At 34.2% G+C, this 16097-nt stretch overlaps 2 protein-coding genes across 2 annotated transcripts in view; one reads left to right on the forward strand and one right to left on the reverse strand.

The window, feature by feature from the left end:
* Positions 1-1859: 1859 nt before the first annotated feature.
* The window catches only part of LOC136820618 (helicase POLQ-like), a 35852-nt gene continuing 21614 nt past the window's right edge, over positions 1860-16097 (forward strand). Inside the window, exons 1-5 of the mRNA XM_067076816.1 lie at positions 1860-2637; positions 2896-3074; positions 4995-5123; positions 5457-5528; positions 11290-11365. Of these exons, the coding sequence (XP_066932917.1) occupies positions 1920-2637; positions 2896-3074; positions 4995-5123; positions 5457-5528; positions 11290-11365 (1174 nt within the window). The 5' untranslated portion in view covers positions 1860-1919. The remainder of the gene's footprint in view (positions 2638-2895; positions 3075-4994; positions 5124-5456; positions 5529-11289; positions 11366-16097) is intronic.
* LOC136820620 (uncharacterized) lies at positions 11802-14186 on the reverse strand. The gene is made up of 4 exons (XM_067076817.1): positions 14132-14186; positions 13904-13954; positions 12992-13174; positions 11802-12320 (listed from the first exon to the last, which is right to left on the reverse strand). Exons 1-4 carry the CDS (start codon positions 14184-14186, stop codon positions 12067-12069), a joined length of 543 nt encoding a protein of 180 aa, XP_066932918.1. The 3' UTR covers positions 11802-12066.

The raw sequence follows: 16097 nt of genomic DNA on the forward strand, positions 1-16097 counted from the left end.
ATAAGGGGCCTTCTCTTTGACAGCTGAAAATATTCTTAGAGATTAATAAACGGGGGGGTCCTAATAAGGTCCGGGGGGGTTGGAAAATTTTCGAAAAATTAACAAGCGGGGGGGCCCGTTTATTTGGAACCTAAGAGTATGTGCGAACAGGACCTCCAAAAACCGACCCTTAGAGAGACCAAATTTTAGTGAAAAAGTGACCCTTAGAGAGACTTTTTCGAAAAATTTTCTCTGATTTTCAAAAATTCCCTACCCTTAGTGAGACTTTAATGTAATTTTTCTCTCAAAATCAAAATTTTTTTCTAAAAATCGTGAGTTTTCCCACCCTTAGAGAGACTACTCTGAAATTTCCTGATTTTTGCAACCCTTAGAGAGACTTTGAAAGGTAAAAAACCCGACCCTTACCGTCTGCACATCTCCAGCACCTATTTTTGCCTAAGTATCCCCCCCCCCGGGTTGGAAAAGTACCCCCTCCCCTCGGGCTATTAGGTACCCGAGAGTAACGAAAATTAAAGGTTGTCTAGCCAATTTGGTTTCTGCATTGTTATTCTCAGTCGAGTTCAGTTTGGATATACTCCGTAATCCGTAGGTTTGAACCTTCGTCATCTTAGGAATAATCCTGCATATACTTGCAATTACATAAACGAATTTTGAAATTCTTGGGGACTTGTGTTGCTTGATGTTATCTGAGATAAAGCACTTTGAAATCTTTTGAGGACATCAATAATTATTTTATCATTTTTAAAGGAAATATTTATCCGCATCTTTGCGGCTCTTGTTAATCTTTTCATTTGGACATCGTGACCAACACGAAAGATTTTCAGTTGGTCAAATGGTTTTTCAGTTGGAGTTGCTTATTTGCACCAGAGGTTTGTAATCGATAAAATCGATCATCAATAGCTAATCGAGGTCAAACAAATTGTGAATATCGATTAACGATCGAATAGCCAACGATTGATATTGATGAGCAATCGATTAATATCGATAACCTTGCCACATATTATCGATTATTCATCAATTATCTATCATATACTTACATGAGCCAGTGATTGTTATCGACGAACTATCAATCAATTTCAATTACCTTATTATTATTGATTGACAATAGGTTGTTTTTTTGTCATTTTTTACTACTTTAATACAGTCAACCAGCAATAATTTTTGTTTGATATCTTTTGATTGAATGAATATTTTTGAAATTGTTTTTCACAGTGATGATGATCTAAGATTGAAGAATCACTCCTGTGAAAATGGTAATCATACCACATTTCTACAAGAAGTTGATTTTTTTTCTTCTTCATTTTTCATTTTCATTTTTCTTTTTATCTCAAATATTCTTTGCTTGATAATATTCCACTCACAAATATCTTTTCAATGAGCACAAAATCGCAACTTGATTTGAATTCTATCAAAAGTTACAGCCATTTTTGTCTCAGCTGCAAATTATTTTGAGACAGACTTTAGTATCGATGACATTGATTGATAATTGATATCAAAACATCCATAAATTAATAATTGATAACTAATCCATCGTATCGATGGGATCAATGGCAATTGATATAGCTAAAATCAAGGTTAAAAAATTGTGAATATCTATTAGCTATCGATTATAGATTTTGATTAATAACGATATATCGATTATCTATCGATTTAACTTGATGATCAATTTTATCGATTATGACCGTCTGGTTTGATCATACTATTACATATTCTTCTAACACCTGTTATTTTACCTCTTGTCTGTCTCATCTTAGATAGTAAATGTATGAAAAATTATGAATATGCTAAAGAGGAAGAGCCAAGGCAAGCCCTTGTTCAAGGTTATCAAAAAAGATGCATCACGATCAGCTGTGGTAAACAATTTTGAAAGTCCTAACAAAGATCTTGTAAATTTTAATAATGACGAAGATGATTTCAAAATGCCTTCCACCAAATCTTCATCAAATAAACAGTGCCAAAGTACACCTGTGCGTAGAAGTGTAAGAAAATCTGGAAGTTGTAGCGGTAGTAAGAAGCGTAAGCAGAATAACAGAAGGCTACGTTCTGAATCAAAAAGACAATGCCTATCTGAGAAAGGAAGCAACACTTCAACTATGGAGCCATACACCAATGAAGACGAAACAAGGATTTTAGACACTCCTGATAGGGAATTAGCAAAAACTATAGATTTCGAACAAAGTGTTGGTGAAACACCTGGAAATTCAACATCGATTTTGAACACGTGTTTAAGCATAGATCCTATCGATGAAAAAGATGAATCCAACAATTCCGTTGAAATTTCTTTTCAAGACCCAAATAAAACATTATCAGCACCTGAAGATGACTTTCTCTGTGACAGAACTATTGGAGAGAATAATGAAACAAATGTCCTAGACCATTGTTTACCATTGGAATCATCAGGGGTAGATCTTTTTCAACCAGACAAATCTAAAATTGATAAAACTGTTATAAAAGAATCAAATGAAACAAAGCTATTTGACGATTTCAATTTTACAAAGAATGAAAGTGCTCTGGTGAACATGAATTTAACAGATATTGAATCTTCAGCGAACAGTTATCCAGAAAATACATTTTATGGACTACCAATGACTGTGAAAGATATGTTACTACAGATAAGGGGAATCCCTAGCTTATATGGTAAACACATTTTGAAAGGCTTTATCAGACCTTCTCTACCAGTCTCTATACTATTTTATATGAGCTCTTTTGTTTTCAATTCTATTGCAGGCATAGTGGAGGAGACTAATAAAGTACCAAGGGAATTCTTCTTTAGATGTAGCTCTTTGGAAATGTGACCACTGCCATTTGTTGCTCATAAAAAGTGTTCATGGTTTTCTTTTGTAATATATAATATTAGTATAATACTTTATATAACCTTTAACATCTTTATCTTAGAATGGCAAAATGATTGTTTGAATCTTTCATCAGTTATCAATCGAAAGAATATAGTGTATTCATTACCAACAAGTGGTGGTAAAACATTAGTGGCTGAGATTCTGATGATGCAGGAAATCCTAGTCAAACAACGTAATGTGATTCTGGTTCTGCCCTATGTCTCCATTGTGCAAGAAAAGGTACATACTCACGTTTCTTTTTGAAACTTAAAGCTATTTTGAAATCTAAGTGATATCGTAAATTTTTATTTAATGATTATGATTTCTTTTCACAAGTTCTATCATTTTTCTTGGATTATTTTTGCATTGGAAGAAAATGTTTAATTGTTGTTTATTTTTCAATGGAAACCTTTGATTTCTTAAAAAGGGACATCAGGCCAAATTTTTAACACACATTTTTTTTGCATTTAAAAAATTTAGAATGAGGCATAAGCTATATGTGTTATAATAGACGTTTGAAAATTTCGTTTTTTTTAATCTGCGACATAACGAATGTGTTTCTAGAGATGAGACTTTTTGAACAAAATTTGCTAAACAAGGTTTTTGGCAAAAAAAGAGAGCTTGCACAATTAATGAAAACGATGGAATCGAAAATAACCAAAATACAAGATGTTTGATGAATAAAATGATATTTTATTAACCAACTCATTAGACATAGAATCTGACAGAGTCAGATGAAGTAATCAGTGGGTTTTGAATTCCACATATGTCATGTAATTAACAAAAACCTTTTTCATTTTTTTCCAGCAGGAAAAGTGTCATCATCTGCTCTATGAAGTGTCTTTGTAGTTAAAGTAGCTTTATTTAAAAATAAAACCCTGTTTCCAGCTTGAAATCTAATATACGTTCTTTGTTTCGTAATTCGAGCTGTTCTGAGTATGAAATTGGTGGCCTGAAAATTGGGGGATCTGTTCAAAAAATCGCAAATCCTTCCAAGCTGGCAAAAAAGAGCAGATATTTTTGTAGGCTATGTCATATTTTCCTGCGTTTCGAGCGTAAAACTCCTAATTTTCGGGATATGCACACTGCTCTTGTTTTGAAAATTGAAATCCTCCGGATGCATTGCATGCGCACTGAGGTTTTAATGAAACAATAGAGAGTTTCAAAACCTAAGACAATCAGCTCTGTTTTAAAAATTCTTTTATTTTAAATTGTACGCTCCCTATCACATCACAGATTGTTGATATGTGAGAAATGTGAAGTGTCATAATTTGAAAAGAAAACTTTAAAGATAAAATAGTCATCACTAAAAAATTGATTAGCATGTTTTCCACAAAGATATAAAAATCAAAACAACTTTTTGCACGCAAGAAATCCTTTAGTAGCCGGTTTCCTTTTGAATTTAATAAGACCAAAATACCTGATTGTTATGTATTTTTCAAAGAAAATCCTTTAATTGTTGTATATTCTTCAAGGAAAATTCTTTTGTCGTTGTGTATTCTTCAAGGAAAATGCTTTGTCGTTGTGTATTCTTCAAGGAAAATGCTTTGTCGTTGTGTATTCTTCAAGGAAAATCTTCGATAGTTGTGTATTCTTCAAGGAAAGTCCTTGCTTGTTGTGTATTCCTACAGGAAAATCCTTGATTGTGGTGTATTCTTCAAGGAAAATCTTCAATTAATGTGTATTCTTCAAGGAAAATCCTTGATTGTTGTGTATTCTTCAAGTAAAATCCTTGACTATTGTATGTTTCTCAAGGAAAATCTTTGATAATTTTCTATTTTTCTATTTTTTCTAGGAAAGTTTTATCATTATAAAGGATTATTTTTCGAATGTTGTGTATTCTTCAAGGAAAATAAATCTGTGATTATTTTTTATTCTTTAAGAAATTGATAAATTTTATCTTATAGTATTATATGTTCTTCAAGGATAATCTTTGATGGTTGGTTCATTGCTCAAGGAAAATTTTTCATTTTGATAAGGAAAATCCTTTTTTGTTGTTGTATTTCTGAAGTACTTTGATTATTGCGTTTGCAGAAAAATCTTTGATTATTGTGTTTAAGGAAATTCTTTGATGATTGGGTATCCTTCTAGCTCTAGGCAAATCTTACTTGACAATAGTGAGGTCGTGTTTCTGTTTTTTATATGTTTTCCTGTTTTTAGGTTCGTGATTTATCGCCCTTTGCTGTGCAGTTAGGGTTTCACATCGAAGAATATGCCTCCAGGAAAGGTTGTCTGCCGCCTAAGAAACGAAGAAGAAAGAATTCTATATTCATTGCAACTATTGAAAAAGTATGCTTTTTTTTTACTCTGCCAAAAAAATCAACCTTTGGTATTTTAATTAGTCTCATTAACAATCTTCGGATTCTTTTGATTCACCACCAGCCTCGTGCTCGAACGATTTTGGGCGAGATAATCCTCTTTAGATTGCAAGCTACTTTCAGCTACTTGGAAAACCTATAGTAAAACAACGACAAATCATCATTTGTTTCAATTCAAGCATAATAAATTATTTTATTCACTTCATTATTGGGAAAAACTTTTGACGAAGTTTTTCTCGACAATAACTTGCCTGATTTAAGGTTTTCTCCTTTACGATATATAGAATTCCTTTCTCCTCATCAGGCAAATGCTATCATCAACAGTTTGGTTGAAAATGAAAGAACTGAGGAGCTTGGGAAAGTTGTGGTAGATGAGGTATGCTTTCTCTTGTGTTTTCTAAACTGAGAGGTCTTTGAAAACGAAAAACCTCACAAACGTCGGATTCTGCAAAATAATACTCCGCTTTTCACTAACGAATCATAATCTTAAATAATTATACATTTTGTTATTATGCCACCTTTTGCATATTTGGGCTCTTCCAGAAAATTTTTGTACATGGGGGATGGAGGATATAGTGTCCGCTGCGGGTAGTGAAAAATCTAGAAAATTTGCCTTGTCCGGGGGGGGGGGTAAAGTTGCTCTGTTTGGGGGTAATTTTGCTCTGTTTGAGGATAATTTTGAATGTCCAGGGGGTCAACTGATGCTTGTCAGGAGAGTCAACTGATGCTTGTCCGGAGAGTCAGACCTGCTGTCTGGGGGTCAAAATAATTTTCCCAGTTAGAACAGTCTAGTATGCTAGACGTTTAATCTAGACAGTAGAAAATAAGCAAGAAATAATGGAAATAAAGAATTTTAGTTTTTAGAAACTGAAGTTATCCCATGACAATTATTGTATTGTCGTGGAACACCAAATACCACTGTATTACATGGATCATAAACGATTCCATTCTACTGCCAGAAGTATTTCAAATTATCTGGACAGCTATCATTTTCATCTTGTTTTATAGAAGTTGTGAAAAAGGAGTCTGTATTTGAATTACGATTCTAGTCTAGAACCTGATTGTTAAATTGAATTTTGTTTTTTAAAAGAGGGGAGGTGTTAATTTTGTAACATGATTTTTTTTTTTCCGTTTTTGTCTGGGTTTGAACTGTATGTACGAACGGAATTGAATGTCTTTTCGTCGAATCTAGTTTTTCTTTTAATTTTTGAAAACTAAACTTTTACTTATAAAACTGGTAGATATCGATAAAGCTCTAATCAGGCATTCCAGAGAATAACGTATAAAGAACAAGAAGTTTTATTTCGTTTCAGCCAAAAGCTTTCCGGTAAAAAAATCATCATCTTCAGTGCTATTTTAATGTATTGCACTGAAGATTTTTTTTTTACCAAAAGATTTTGCCAAAATAAAACTTCTTTCTACATCATATCGATGAAGGGATCACTGGTTGTATGTTAGACTTTCTCTCTCGAAATGTCTTGTAAAAAACAAAGAGGCTTTAACAGGGGCGGGGCTGTTTCTGTTCGGGGGTTAAACTAATGTTAATAGCTCCTGATGAGCTTTTGGCATGAAATTTTCTGTAAATTATTAACTGTTAGCTTTAAAATAGAAAAAATTTACACCTAAAAATTTTCACACAATTGACACATTTCCAATACAAATTTATTCTTTATGTCAAATATATCGTTTAAACCGTAAATTTATTTAATATTTAGGATAAAATAAGCATTTTGGACCAAGGGCATTTTGTTCTTAAGCCTTTTTTAGAATACAATAGCTATTTTTAACAACGAAGTAAATTTTCGGATTTTACTCATTTTGAGCATGATGAGTGAATTCAACAAAAAAACATGACAAGGATCTTGTGTGCCAAATTTCATCCAAAAAAAGACCCACTAGATCAAAAGTTTAGGGATGGTACAGGAACAGCTCCCCCTAGTTTTGAACCGCCTCTAAAAGCCTAGTATGAATAGGGTTAAAGAGAGATGTCTTATTGATTTTTTATCGGCTTTATCTGAATTCAAATTTGAAATTTTGTTTGATAATTTTCATTAAGTTTGTCAAATGATCAAGGAAAACGTATGTAATCAGAGTTTAATTTAATCAGCGGGACAACTTTACAATAAAACTGTTCATTTTTATCATGTTCTTTCTGCCCTCTCACTTTTAAATATTTAACTTTCTTTTTGTCTCCAGTAGATGTTTAATCCAATATGTTATTTAATAAAGACTATGTTCCCTGCAGGTGTATTTCGCGAATACTGTTGATTTGAAGTGAACACAAGAAATAAACTGTGAAATTCGAGACTACATTGACTCTAGCTTAGAACGAGTTCAAAGTCACATAGATCGAGCTTTTCGCTTTTGATACAACAATTACGTTCTACTCAAATATCACCTCGAATCAACCAAAATTTCAAACTGAACTCTATAATATACTGTTACCGAACAATTTGAAGAATACCCGTTCAATTAATTTGAAGATGTAAAGCCGATTCTCGAACAGATATGGTCAGACATCTCCAGCTCTGTCTGGCAATACTGCTTTATTTGATGAACAAAAAATGTCACGGGGTTGTTGGTCGATATTTATCTCCAATCGGTGATCCATACAACGTCCTTGGGATTGGTCAATCTTGTTATAATTTACCAATAAACCAAACTTCAACATTGAATTTGAAATCCAGATATCACAACAAAGCTGTGGATTTCTTCTTCAAGAAAAATGACTACATACACCCATTATTCAGGAATAAAAGACTTTTCTTTTATCGATACTTTGATATATGTGGTGGCACTGATACAAATAATGCTGAGCAACTGGTGACTTTACTGGTTGATTTGCTGTTGAATCCAACATTCACCATAACCAAGGATCCTTCCAAGAAAGCTAGACGTAAAATCACCAACTGGAAATACAGACCTAACATCCTTATCATGTTTACATATCTAGAGGACCACCTTTTTAAACTCCTCGCTGAAATGTTAAGTAAAACAGATATTCTGGTTTTAAATTTACGAAGTGACATTAGATTTCAACAAAACGCGTTTATTCTACCCTCACTAACGCTAGGCGCTGTCGATAAGGTGAAATCAAGTTTTCAAAACTTGACCAAAACGATGAATTGGAAATACGTCACTATTGTGTTTCTCCAAGACCAATATTCGAATTCTGAATTTTATTTCAAAAATTACCGAGATCTATTTATCAAATCTACATCATGTTTCAACATTGAAATTGTCAATGTGTTTCACTTTACGCCTACAGTAGCAAAGCTAAAGAATGACAGTAGCAATACTATAGTTTTAATCGGCTCTTCCATTCAACAACAACTGTTTTTAAGGGACTATGGACGTTCCAATAAAACATGGTTCGTCAACGAGAACTACAGGCCGTTATCTACGGGCCCCGGGTTTATAATATCGTTACGTGATAGCCGCTATGAACGAAAGACAAGGTCGTTATCCATTGTTAATGGACACGCTGGACTTTTCCACTATAGAATGTTGGATAATGTTTTGAAAGGTGTTTTTTCTTTGGAATACATTGTTAAACTTTACGAGGACTTGAATTTCTTTATACAACAGTACAAAGAAAAAGCTCGCTACTTAACTGATCTTTTCATTTTGAAATGGTATGTTCGCCAGAGTTTTTATTATAGAGATTTCAAAGTTTATGTTAACAACAAACAGATTCAAAGCTCCTTAGATATTGGTGTTCTCTCTCTCATGTTAGCGCCCTATAAAACACCAACCGCCTGTCCACCAGTCGATTGTACACCTGGCACAGAATACATGTATACCAAGTTAGCCGCTAATCAGACATACTGGAATGAATCGTACCGGTGGACGTGTCAACCCTGTGCGAACGGCTTTTATAAAGGCTCTTACGGAAACACCACGTGTCGGCAATGTCCCATAATGCACCTTCCGAATAAACGAAGAAACTCTTGCTATGATCCTTATAGTAAACCAAGCATCTCTTCTCAAAAAACGTTCGCAATATTCGCTTTTCTCTTGACTTGTATTGGCTTACTATTTTGCCTTCTAGTTTTTATTGCTTTCGTGAGATATCGAACTACTCCTGTGATGAAAGCTGCTCATATTCCTATGACGTATGCCCACTTGCTTATGATTTGTACAGGATTAATTGTCCAGCTATTCGCTTACTTTGGTGAGCCTTCTATTGGTAAATGCTTTCTTCGATTGATAACATTTACGTTGTTTTACACACTCATGATTGGTATGATACTCATCAGATCGCAAAAAGTATTAAGAGCATTTACAATGCGAGTGAAAATGACTCGAACAGACTTACGAAAATCAAAAGCTGGTGAAATCTTTTTCATTTTGGTCCTTGTCTTGGCTTTCAACTTGATATTATTCGTGCTGGCTTACACGGATCCTGTCCAAATTCATATTTGGGTCGACCAAGAAAAATTGACGAGGACATCTTATTGTGGTGTCGAATCAAAACTCAATTTTGTTATTGGATTTACCATATTACTACAGTTCATTTGTTTCATCCAAGCATTCCGTGGTCGGCGATTACCGGGTGCTTTTAAGGAAACCATGTCAATCGTTTATGGTAGTTTTATTAACATACTGGTTCTCACCGTTTCTTACCCTATATCTATTTTCCAGAAAGATATTTTGAATCGTGAAATTGTGTATTGGATTGTTGGTGTATTATGTATGAATATTTTAGTGATTTTTTGTTATTTTCAACGCGTTTATGTAGCCATTTTTCGACCTGAGTTGAATACAGTTTCATATTCGAGGAATTTGTTGATGAACAAAATGAGTAAGGATTCTTCAAGAGCAAGTGAAAGAACGATGTCAACGGCCATAAGTTGTCAATGAACGACAACTGTATACTTTCTCGGATTTATATATTACTTAGGTGTACAAACCTTCGCGAGCAGAGGTAAAAATTTGCGAAATTTATGGCATTTGCTTTAGCGAATTTAACGAAAAAAGATGTAAAAATGAATATTTTCACACGAAAAAATTACTTTGGGTGACAAATACTTCTTTGAATCGGGTTAAAAGGGTTTTTTCGCAAATGGCCCTTTCAAGAATAAAAAAATGGACTAAAAAGGATTAAAATTCGCGCAAATCGCGAAAAAATTCCTGCTCGCGAAAGTTTGTACGTTTGTACCCAAAGTATTATATGTTTGTAATTAATTATTTTATGAAGATTGTTTTTATTTGATCTTTAGAATAGGAATCTAAAAACTCAAATCCTGATGCAGTGGAGTCTCGATAGCTCAAGCCTCTATCACTCCAAACAGTTAGCTGTTTCCTTCAGTTAGCAACGCGTTATAAACTATACTCCATAAATCCAAATCTCCTTAACTCGAACAAATTTGCTCTTCTCATGCGTGATCGAGTTAAAGAGATTCCATTGTATTCTAGGAGGGTGTGTTGAACGGTGATTAAGAATACGGCTATCATTATTTGATTAATCCGATCCAATTCGGTTCTCAAGGAATACCGAGTTTATGTCTCGGAGGATATCGAAGGCGGCTGTAAGTGAAATTGATACAAAACAAAGTCGATAGTTGATGTACGACTCTATATCGCCTTTGCTCACCTAAAAAACACGGTATTTTGGTGTTTTTACCGTCGTCGAGCAAAGTGGACGGTGATTTTGGAGACATGTCAACTTTGCTTTATACCGTCCCCCTCGATTTTTCTCGAATACATAAACTCGCTAATGCAGAGTACAAGGAGGAAATTCGAAAAATTAATCGATTCGTAGGCTGAATCATAAAAATCTGCTAAAAACCGCTTGCTTTATGCCACACGGTAATTACGGTAATTTATAAACCCCTGAAATATGATCCTAAAAGCTCCCTGGTCGTGGTCCTGCACAACAGGGAAATTCAAACGAAGGAGAAACCAAAAAGGCAAGAATTTAAAGCCTATTCAAGATCATCAAAACAAAAGATCAAATTCATGTTTTGATATGAATAAGTAATTGATTGTGATATTCCTTTAAATCCCAAATAGCAGTTCTGAGCACTAGAAAGTTATGCAAGGTTTAGGGTTATCTAAATTTCCTTTTGTCTCAAGAATGCATATAAGAATATATACTAGCTTCATCCGTTAATCTGTATTTGTTCATTTCTTAGCTTCATATGATTGGTGAAGGCGGAGGTCGTGCAGCTTTGTTGGAAATATTGCTGACCAAAATCATGTTCAAATTCAGTAAGTTGTTACTGCGCATGTCACAGTTTGAAATGAAGATGGAGGGAATTCTTTTTCTCCAATAAGTTTTAGATAATCTTCATAGTGTTCTTCTTATCGAGAGTTTATTATTATTGTATTTTCTTTTAATATTTTATTTTTTTGCTCGAGACTTTTTTAATGACGTGATCTTTTCTAAAGGCAAAAGCGATTGATAAAGGGTTTTCGCACATTTCGCGATAAAGTGGAGTCCGGCCTTTAATAGCGTAAAAGTCGATCAATTTTGAAATTTTCAGGTTTTCGTTTATGTTTTGATCCTCATTTTCTCTCAAAATTATTCTTAAAGATATGTAGTCGATTTATTTGCTAGCCTAGTAATTCCTTAAGGGAGAAAAAAAGTCGGGGATGTTTCTTGCAGAAAATCTTAAAAGGAAATAAAAATAGATTCAAACTGAAGTACGGACATAATCTGCAATAATAATCTTCTAAATCAGAAAAGTAAAAGCTATCGAAATTCTGCAACAAAAACTCAAAAAAACATGTATCTTAATTTGTTTAGAAAATTACAAAATTACAAAAACTAAGTAAAATGCTAAATAGAAAAAAAGTATCGGATACTAAAACAAGTACGGACTGCTTAAGAAAATGATCAAAATGCTTATAAAAAAATACTACAGTATCAAAAAATTGTTGATACTGCTTGTTAGATCGTTGAATTATGTTTAATTAGCGGGGTCAGGTTTTGCTGTGTGATTGTTAGGGTCAACGCATGCTTTGCATGAGTCATCGTATTCCAATCCAGCTTGGCATTGTTTGCAATAGGTGATTTTGTTACTGCAATGGTAGAATTTGGTTTTGTCGTTAAGTACGGCAAACATTCCGTCAGTTTGGGTTGTACAGAACGTAGTATCGCATGTGACGGGAGCAACCGTATCTGTTACTGTGGCAACGACCGTTGGACACGTGACTTTGGTTTCTGTGGAGATGAAAGAGCAAGATATCGAAAATGTTACTGTTGTCACTAAGCTCGAAAACAAAAACTGACCTCGCCATACTTTTTGCACTTTTAGTTTTTGGAGCAACCCTGTGTAGGAGAATAGATCTTATCGGAGTTATTGATTTTTCTAAAAAAGCGATGCATTGTGGGACTGTTTCGGGGGGATTACAATAGAAATCTCTTAGGAATTCCTCGAGGGAATTCTATTGTAATACCCCCGAAACAATCCCACAATGCATCGCTGTTTTAAAAAAATCAAAAACTCCGATAAGGTCTATTATCGACGTATAAAGAACTAGCTTACAATTGCGACACATTTTTTCATGCTGGCACAAACTTAACTTATATTATTATTATTACAGTCATTTCTCTCTAGTTCGAACCTCTGTTATTCGAATCTTTTTGTAATTCGAACTAAAACATTGGTCCCCTCAGCTGGAGAGTGGTATAAATCACTCTCTGTAATTTGAATCTTTCTTTAATTCGAATGAAATTTTTGGTCCCTCTTGAAGATCGAATTAGAGGGAGTCAACTGTACTCTGCCTGCAGATTGCACTAGCATGGAACACCGTTTCACTGTATGTAGACGGTGTCAATAAAAGGTTCAACCCACAGTTCATTTCTACTAAGTTTAAACTAAGAGTTCTTACCGTCGCTTTCTCTTAAGCACATGTTACATTTGTTGATAAAGTGAAGGTTGGGTGCACTGCATTGTTGGCATTCCGGTTGTCTGTTATCCTCAAAACATGTGTAAAACCAATTGCTGTTGTCAGGATGACGAAAGTTACCGACTTTGGTTCCACCAAAAACACCGCACTCATCCAATGAAACACCTGTAAAGGATTTTTAAGTTTTTTTTTACATTAGGCCAAATACGTTAGGAGTTTTTTTCCCATATTACAGTGCAAACCCGGGGGGGGGGGCAGTCAGGCAAATTGACCGACGGGTATTTGCGGCGGTTAAGAGTATGTTTTTCATAAATGCACTGTAAGGGTGGAAATTTCAGCAAATTTGGGAAAAATTGCAAACTTTTGCTCGAAAGTGTTGATTTTTTTTATCTAAAAGAGTTTAAAATTTGAAAAAATGCACTGTAAGGGTATAAATTTCACCGATTTTTTTCTGCACTGTAATGATGCCATTCTAAAAGCCAATTTTTTCGCCACACATACCATCAGTTGGTAAACCGAACCCACTGCCTCCCCGGGAGCGCAGACCAAACGTGCTAGCCTGAAACTTAGAGTGATTACGTTGGACAGATTGTTTTGGTAGCTGTCATCATTCTTGTGTTGATACAGATAGGGGGAGGTCTGTAGAGGTTCCGTTTTCCCGTCAAAAGTTTTGCTGAATCCCGGAATCCCGAAAATTGAAAAAAATAATAACACCGTCACACCGGTTTGTAGAGGTTACAATACCGGTATGATGACAGAAAATAAGGCTAAATACCGTCACTGTCTGATTTTAAAATACCGTTTTCCCGTCACTTTTTTCGTCAAATCCCGTAATATCGTACTAAAAAAGGGGCAATCCCGTCACACCGTAAAAGTACAACATCCCATACTTACATGCTTCTGTGACACGAGCTCGAGTTGGTTGGGTTGTGAAAGCAGGTTTTCCTATGAAGGAAGTTAGAAATAATTATGTAGACTTAGTTAAGATAAAAATTAAACTAACTAAGGTTTAAAATCTCTGGTCAAAAAGAAGTCCAAAGTAGAAAATATTCAAATCCGTTTTGATTCCTACTGATTTTCAAATTTCCAGCCTGGAGAGTATTTAGAGTTAAGATAGTATACCTTCTGTGAGGACGATCGCCAGAGCGAAGAATGCCATTAATTTCAATGCCTCCATTTTTTAAATATTTCAAGTCGACTTCAATCGTCAATTAGCTGAAACTTCTGCTGGATTTGCTTTGGTTGCTTTGCGTTGTCGTTTGTATGATTTTCAAACCAAAATCTTCCATCTTTTATACAGCTTCGTTGTCAATTAGTTACATAAGAAAAGGTCAAACCTCAAAAATTAAAGATAGTATAATGACATAGTACTATTTCTTATTATTTTCTCACTTTACTGTAAAACCCTTTTATTACTTTGGGAAATCAGAATCACGATTTTCCTATCATTTAAAATACCCCAATTTTTTTAGTTACAGTAATCATTCAATTTGAGTAATACAGGTATTTTAATGATTTTAATTGCCAATTAAACTCAGGTAGATCTCAATCATTTTTTTCTTTGATTGACATGGAATGAGATTAAATGTTATCAATTCAGGTCGTAGATATTGCAGGAAAATTAATGGTTCTATCCAAAAAAAACTTACATCGACATACACAGTTTCTAAAATTTTAGAGTCAAGTGCAACTAAAAAAGTCTGGTACAGTTTGTACAGTTTGATACTCTCTTTGAGTGAACCATTGTTAACAAATTCTTAATAAAACCTCTTTACAAACTAAAAGAACTTTCCAAACTACTTTAAACAACATCAAAACATCAGTCACATTTATAAAGGTTCCTTTCCATCAATCGGCCATTTTTTTAAAAATTAACATGCAGTTTTCATTTTTGATTTGTTTATCTTTTTTGTCAGCTTTTCCCATAAATTATGCGCGCGCATAAAAAAAATCGAAAACATCGTAAATGATGCACTCGAAAATGCAGGGACAAATGCAAATATCCCTGCAGACGAGTTAGTTGTACCAGACCGTAAACCAGAGACAAGATTATAAAAAAAAACTAGACGGTGAAATAGTTTACTGTCTGGATATCCAGGCTAGTTTTTCTCCTGTAAAATCTGAAAGGGAAATAAGACTCAGAAAGACATAAGTGAGGGCCAACTATGGTTTGGCCCGAGGGGGAAATTTTGAAATTTAGAGCTCTAAATTGGCTAAAAACACACTCAAAAAACAAAAATAAAATTTAAAGGTAAAATACTCCATTTTATGAAAAAATCACTCTTAAAAAATAATCCCCCCGTAGCTACGGCACTGTTTTCTTTTCTATTGGTGGTACTCAGGTTTGTGCTCAACATTTATAATTATAGTTTTTGAAGGTCGAGCTCATAGTAAAAATATACTTTTGATTAAAAGTATCTCTATGTCTTTCGACCCCCATGAAATTGAACAGTTTACCGGGATAGAATCGTCATCGATTAATGCTAAATGCTAAAATCTTCTTAGCCGCAACTTTTTACAAGATAAGTCTATAAAAGTCTTACTCGTCATAATGTGGAAGCTTCAATAAGACCTTTAAAATTTTTATTAAATGTCACAGAAGAAAACCCTTTTTCTAGAAGCACCTTTTCTACACCGATGGAGCTTAAGCGTAAGGTTTATGCATGCCACAAAACAACTCCACCTTCATTTTTACTGGCTTTAGCCTAAGAACTCTTCTACTGAGTATCCAGTGTTCAAACTTCCCCCGTCTCAGACGGATTTCCGTCTTAGTGAAGTTAATAAAGAGGGATTTCGGTCTCAAAATTGAACATAATTTGCCGAAATTTCAAGCTGAAATTGCTATTTGAAATTCTTTTTCCGTCCCGGACAAAAAATCTTGGTTTGACCACTGAGTATCTAACTAAATTGAATCAAACATTTTTCTCTGAGGCACATGCTTTAAGAAATCAGAATACAATTTCTGCTCAATTGCATATACAATGATTGATTGAATTATATAGATTACTTAAAATGTTAATTTTCCATTGACAACCTCCTTTCGAAATAATATCACGAACCAACACTGTCTCAACCATCAATTTTCCTG

The sequence above is a fragment of the Clytia hemisphaerica genome, unplaced genomic scaffold (assembly GCF_902728285.1).
Source record: "Clytia hemisphaerica strain Z4C2 unplaced genomic scaffold, Clytia hemisphaerica genome assembly, whole genome shotgun sequence".
Taxonomy (NCBI): domain Eukaryota; kingdom Metazoa; phylum Cnidaria; class Hydrozoa; order Leptothecata; family Clytiidae; genus Clytia; species Clytia hemisphaerica.